This window comes from Bradysia coprophila, unplaced genomic scaffold, assembly GCF_014529535.1.
Source record: "Bradysia coprophila strain Holo2 unplaced genomic scaffold, BU_Bcop_v1 contig_232, whole genome shotgun sequence".
NCBI lineage: Eukaryota > Metazoa > Arthropoda > Insecta > Diptera > Sciaridae > Bradysia > Bradysia coprophila.
Genome location: NW_023503493.1, coordinates 16,545,540 through 16,551,347, shown reverse-complemented (window position 1 = coordinate 16,551,347; position 5,808 = coordinate 16,545,540). Strand labels below are relative to the sequence as shown.

Genomic DNA, 5,808 nt, shown 5'->3' with positions numbered 1-5,808 from the left:
GAGCGCAAAGTGCGAATATTGTTCAAAAGGATGCAAAAGTTTGGCTGAATGCAACAAATTCAGAGCAATTCCGGTCGACGGAAAATGGAAATTCTTGTACAGTCATAAGAAGGTATGCAGGTGCTGCTTACATGTACATGGAAGGGGAAATCGTTGTTCAACTTTAAAGGAATGTGGCGTCAATGGCTGCTCTTATAAACACCATCCGATTCTACACGATAAAGAAAAAATGTTTTCAAAAACAACGCAACCAAGTCAAGCAACTGGTCAACAGACAAACCAGTCATCAAATAAATCGTCTGTTCAAGGTGGAAAGGCGTCAACTTCACAGAAAGATGCCAATTGCAATGCACATCGTGGTGGTCAGTCTGTCCTGTACAAGATAATTCCGGTCAAGCTGATGAACGGCGATAGAGTTGTGTTTACATTTGCATATTTGGATGAAGGTTCCGGACTCACATTGTTGGATCGCAAACTAGCAGAAGAGCTAGACTTAAGAGGCACACCCCAGAAGTTATGTCTAAAATGGACAAGTGGAACACTCAGAGAAGAAAACGAATCGATGAGGGTTGTTCTGAAAATATCCGGTAAGGGTGACGTTCAACACTGCTACCAAATCCGTGATGTCCGGACAGTAAATTCGCTGGACCTTCCGAGACAAAGAATCAATAAGGAGGAGCTTGTGAAGGAGTATCCATACTTGCAACGAATTCCATTTGAAGATTTCGATGATGAACCAAGAATTCTAATTGGTTTGGACAACATAAAACTAGGTTTGTCCAGAGAATATGTCGAAGGAAGATGGACTGAACCCATTGCCTCCAAAACACTACTTGGTTGGGTCGTGCACGGTCAAAACGGTGCAAATCCGGACGAAAATTGCCTCATGCAACATCATTTCGTGAATGTTCACCAATGCCAATGTGAAACTGATAAAGACGACCAATTTCATAAGCAGATCGAAGACTTCTTTTCGTTAGAAAACTTCGGGGTAAGAGCATACACACAATCAACTGAATCAATGGAAGATCAACGGGCAACGAAAATAATGGAAAGTAGCACCGTCCGAATAAACAAGCGATTCGAAACCAGTTTGTTATGGAAATACGACGACATCAAATTCCCCGACAACTATTCCATGGCAATGAAACGACTGGAATGTCAGGAACGACGCATTCAATCAAACCCGGCTCTAATGGAAAACATCAACAATCAAATTCGTAATTTCATTGTGAAAGGATATGCCCGAAAGCTGTCTCCCGAGGAAATTCATGTTGAGGATCCACGAATTTGGTACCTGCCGGTATTCCATTATCTTGACCCGAAAAAGCCAGAGAAAGTTAGACTGGTATGGGATGCTGCTGCGAAGTACAAAGGAATGTCATTGAATTCTATGTTGATGACTGGGCCGGACAATTTGGTTGCTCTGATAGATATTCTCAGAAGATACAGAGAGAAATGCATTGCGGTTGGGGGCGACTTGGAAGAAATGTATCACCAGGTGAGAGTTAAGCAGAAAGATCAGAACTCTCAGCGATTTCTATGGAGGGATGCTAAAAGTAACGCTAAACCCGATGTTTATGTCATGGAAGTACTCACTTTCGGTACAAATTGTTCGCCGAGCCTTGCACAACACATCAAGGACAAAAATGCATCCGAATTCGAAAACGAATATCCAAAGGCAGCTGCAGCGATCAAACAAAATCATTACGTCGACGATTGGTTGGATTCAACACATACGGTAGAAGATGCAATTTGTCTGGCCAAGCAAGTGAAGCATGTTCATCAACAGGGTGGATTCAATCTGAGAAAATTCATATCGAACTCAAAAGAGGTTCTCGATGCCTTGGGTGATGACAGCGTCCAGCAGGCAAAAAATCTAGATGTCAACTCGACCCTAGGAACTCAAAAGATACTTGGCATGTGGTGGGATGCTCAAAGGGACTGCTTTACATACTCACTAAAATTCACGAAGTTAAATGAAGAGGTTCTACTGGGATTGAGAGCACCAACCAAGAGAGAAGCACTAAAAACGCTGATGTCTATATACGATCCTCTGGGCCTCATCGCATTTTTTCTGGTATACCTTAAAGTACTCATACAAGAGGTGTGGAAACGAAAAATAGCCTGGGATGAACAATTGCCTGACGATTTGAACGAGAAATGGAAACGCTGGATACGTTTCTTACCGATGGTCCAAAATGTTTCCATACCACGTCTATACTCCGATAAAATATCACCGGGAGAGGCGAAAACAATCGAGTTGCACACTTTCGTCGATGCAAGCGAATATGCCTACTGTGCGGCAAGTTATCTCAGAATTGAGGATCACAATGGCGTCGACGTTGTACTGGTTGGAGCGAAAACCAAAGTGGCGCCGATAAAACCGCTGTTAACCACACCTAGATTGGAATTACTAGCAGCAGTTCTCGGCACCAGGCTTGCTAAAAGCATCGAACAAAGTCTAACACTTCGCATTGACAAGAGGTATTACTGGTCCGATTCAAGAGACGTGTGGTGTTGGATACGATCTACAACCCGAAAATATCGTCAGTTCGTCGCATTCCGTATAGGCGAAATTCTTGAAGAGACAAAGGAAGAGCAATGGCGATGGGTGCCCGGTGACATTAATGTAGCCGACGAGGGTACAAAATGGAAGAAAAATCCGAACTTCGATTCAAATTGTCGATGGTTTCGAGGGCCAGAATTTCTATACCAGGACGAGAGTTCGTGGCCACCGAATTTGTCGTCGGGTGAAACAACCGAAGAGGAAATTCACGTTCATCTTCCCATCATAATCAAGGCAAATCCGCACAGTTCAATTGTACCCGAAAACTTCTCGAAGTGGTCAAGACTGGTAAATGTCCAAGCGTTAGTGAATCGATTCGTACAGACATTAAAAGCGAAAATCAATGGTCAGTCAGCAATCAAAGGTCCGCTGTCATCGGTGGAAATTAATCAAGCCGAAATTACACTTTTCAAGATGGCACAATTCGACTGTTTCCACAGTGAAATTGAAAGACTAAAGAATCCCAAGAAGAAATTTGGTCCGAAATCGTATGTTGCAAAGTCGAGTCCAATATACAAACTGTCACCGTATTTGGAGGAAGATGGATTGTTACGTGTAAAGGGTAGAATTGACAACATTGGTGGTGTGAAATTTGATACCAAAAGGCCGATAATACTGCCAAGAGGTCACAAAATAACGGATTTGCTCGTCAACAATTACCACCGGATGTATTTGCATGGAAACAATGAAACCGTCATAAATGAATTGAAACAGAAATTCGTCATTCCTAAGGTACGAGCAGTGGTGAGAGGTATTGTGTCGCAGTGCCAATTTTGCAAGAACAAGAAAGCCAAACCAACAATGCCGGAAATGGGCAGTCTACCGGTTTCCAGATTATCGCCGGGAATCAGACCTTTCACTTATACCGGCGTAGACTATTTTGGACCGATAAATGTTTTACAACCAAGGGGAACCGAGAAAAGGTGGGGTGTCTTGTTCACCTGTTTGACGGTTCGGGCCATCCACATTGAGTTGGTACCAAGTCTTAATACAGACTCATGCATACTGGGTATCAGAAATTTCACAAATCTTCGAGGTACTCCGAGAAAGTTCCATAGCGACAATGGGACTCACTTCAAGGGTGCGGACAATGAACTACAAAAGGAGTTCCAGAAGCTAGACAAGGATAAACTACAGTCGTCATTTACAAAAACGTACACAAGTTGGGATTACAATCCACCAGCTGCTCCACATTTCGGAGGTTCGTGGGAACGTTTAGTTGCATCCGTCAAAAACAATCTGGAATTGGTAATGTTCACACGAACACCAAAGGAGGAATTGCTGAGAAGTTACCTCTGGGAAGTGGTCAACATTGTGAATTCGCGACCGTTAACATATGTGCCAATCGATAATCGCGACGATGAAGTTCTCACACCGAACCATTTTATACTCGGTTCATCAAATGGACATTTGGCGCCAGGAGAATTTCCTTTCGAAGAGAAATCGTTGTCTAAGGCTTGGCGAAGATCACAAGAATTAACGAACATGTTCTGGCGCAGATGGATAAAGGAATACTTACCGACGCTCACTTGCAGAACCAAGTGGTTTCCCAAAGCCAAGCCAATCGAACCTGGTGATGTAGTAATTTTGGTGGATGAGAAAAACGCTCGTAACAGTTATCCAAGGGGAGTGGTGTTGCATACGTTGCCAGACAAACATGGACAAGTGCGACAAGCAACAGTACGAGTAGCGGAGGTCATTCCGGATACCTTTGGTCGAACGACAATAGATGCGCCTGTGAGATATTCCATCAAAACAAGACCGGTGGCCAAACTTGCAGTCCTGGATGTCTTGAGTGAACGTGATGGAAAGACGTCGAACGGGTCAGTGAATTCGAATGGATCAATCGTTGATGACAATCAGGATGAAGTTAAGGGAACAGGTATGGAGCCTACACAATTCCTTAACGGGGAGGAGTATGTCAACAACACAGATTCGAATTTGTACGCCACCAACGATTCGAACGTGAGAATGAATCGAAACGACCGAAAGTCCACTTTACGTCCAAGGAAAAGACAGAGTGACAGCCGGAAGCCGTTGTGTTAGTAAAAGAAGAAGAAGAAGAAGAGAAAGAAAAAAACGATTGCATCAAAGTGAAAATAGTTTGTTGTAGTCTTAGATCGAAGTGATCGAAATTAACGTAAATTAAGTAAAGTTTAAGTATCGTGAATATCAGAGGCGGTGACCTATTGGAGAAACTTTAAATTTCAAATTGTGAGTTCGGTTGTAGCCTTGAGTGTTAGAACGATTTCAAAATCACATTTTCGTTTATTAGATTCTAATTTGGGGAATGTTCCGCTGAACTGAGACCATCGAGGGCAAAGATAGGCACAAAATGTGTTAAGGTAATTGGACTTCGGTCTGCATTGGGCGAACTGAGCTTATTTGTGGTTTTCTTTAGTCTCAGTTTAGGTTATGTTCACAAGGTCACAAGCCGCTCTGTTTAACGCGATAATTGTTTGCGCAGTAGATACACCAAAGTAAGGATTCATTTGTACGGTAGTTACTAGATAAAGTCTAATTTGAATTGAATTGTAACCCGTAGGAATTTGAAGCTGTGGTGAAGAGAATAAACAATTTATTGAATCGGAAAGTTGTCGACTTTCATTGCTGCTGTTCAGATCAAAATCTACTGGGCAAGTGGTTGCAGAAGCAACATACACGATCACTGAGTTGATCTCGTTGGCACTGCCAATTTTCGTGAGTATCTTAACGTGTTCGAATTAGAACAGGAAAATATATTCTACCCATCGATATAATATAGGGTAGATAAGTAATGTCAAAGCAACTTTATGCGGAAAGATCTCATAGATGTATGAGTAATGTAACTTACGTTTTGCGAAAGCGCGCGAAATAATGTGATACAAATATTTGAAAATAATTGAAACTCTGCATTTCTCAATTTCCTTTTTCTCTTCGTTCTGTGTTGTGATTCGTATTTTTTGCACTTGTATGTGTGCTATATTTCCGAAATTTCGTTCTTCGTGTTTAATTATCTACAGTATATTATATCGATGATTCTACCGACACAATTTCTGGATTTACCAATGGAAATCACACAGATTTTGAAAATTTTTCTTGCACATTTTTGAAAATATACCTATATCAATGAATCTTATCAAACTAGGCATGACCCGAAAGTACTTAAGCTCAGCTTTCCAACGAGCCCAATCTCACCCGGCACAATCATTTATAACGGCCGAAAAATTCGGATAAAAAACACTATTTTTCCAACTTCG

The 5,808-nt window shown here is 41.9% G+C and overlaps 1 protein-coding gene across 3 annotated transcripts; it reads left to right on the top strand.

Moving 5' to 3' along the window:
• The first annotated feature begins 1,419 nt into the window (after nucleotides 1–1,419).
• On the top strand, nucleotides 1,420–5,199 carry LOC119077000. Of its 3 annotated transcripts, XM_037184107.1 has the most exons (3): nucleotides 1,420–4,914; nucleotides 4,971–5,049; nucleotides 5,115–5,199. In XM_037184107.1, the coding sequence occupies exon 1, from the start codon at nucleotides 1,490–1,492 to the stop codon at nucleotides 4,613–4,615; it is 3,126 nt and encodes a 1,041-aa protein (XP_037040002.1). In that variant the 5' UTR covers nucleotides 1,420–1,489; the 3' UTR covers nucleotides 4,616–4,914; nucleotides 4,971–5,049; nucleotides 5,115–5,199. The 3 variants fall into 3 exon arrangements, with proteins under 3 accessions (XP_037040002.1, XP_037040000.1, XP_037040001.1); XM_037184105.1 differs by having other exon boundaries at nucleotides 1,420–5,049; XM_037184106.1 differs by having other exon boundaries at nucleotides 1,420–4,783; nucleotides 4,845–5,182.
• Nucleotides 5,200–5,808: the final 609 nt, after the last annotated feature.

Excerpts from the sequence above, each read along its gene's own strand:
- LOC119077000 (XM_037184107.1), top strand. The coding sequence starts at position 1,490 with ATGTATCACCAGGTGAGAGTTAAGCAGAAAGATCAGAACTCTCAGCGA.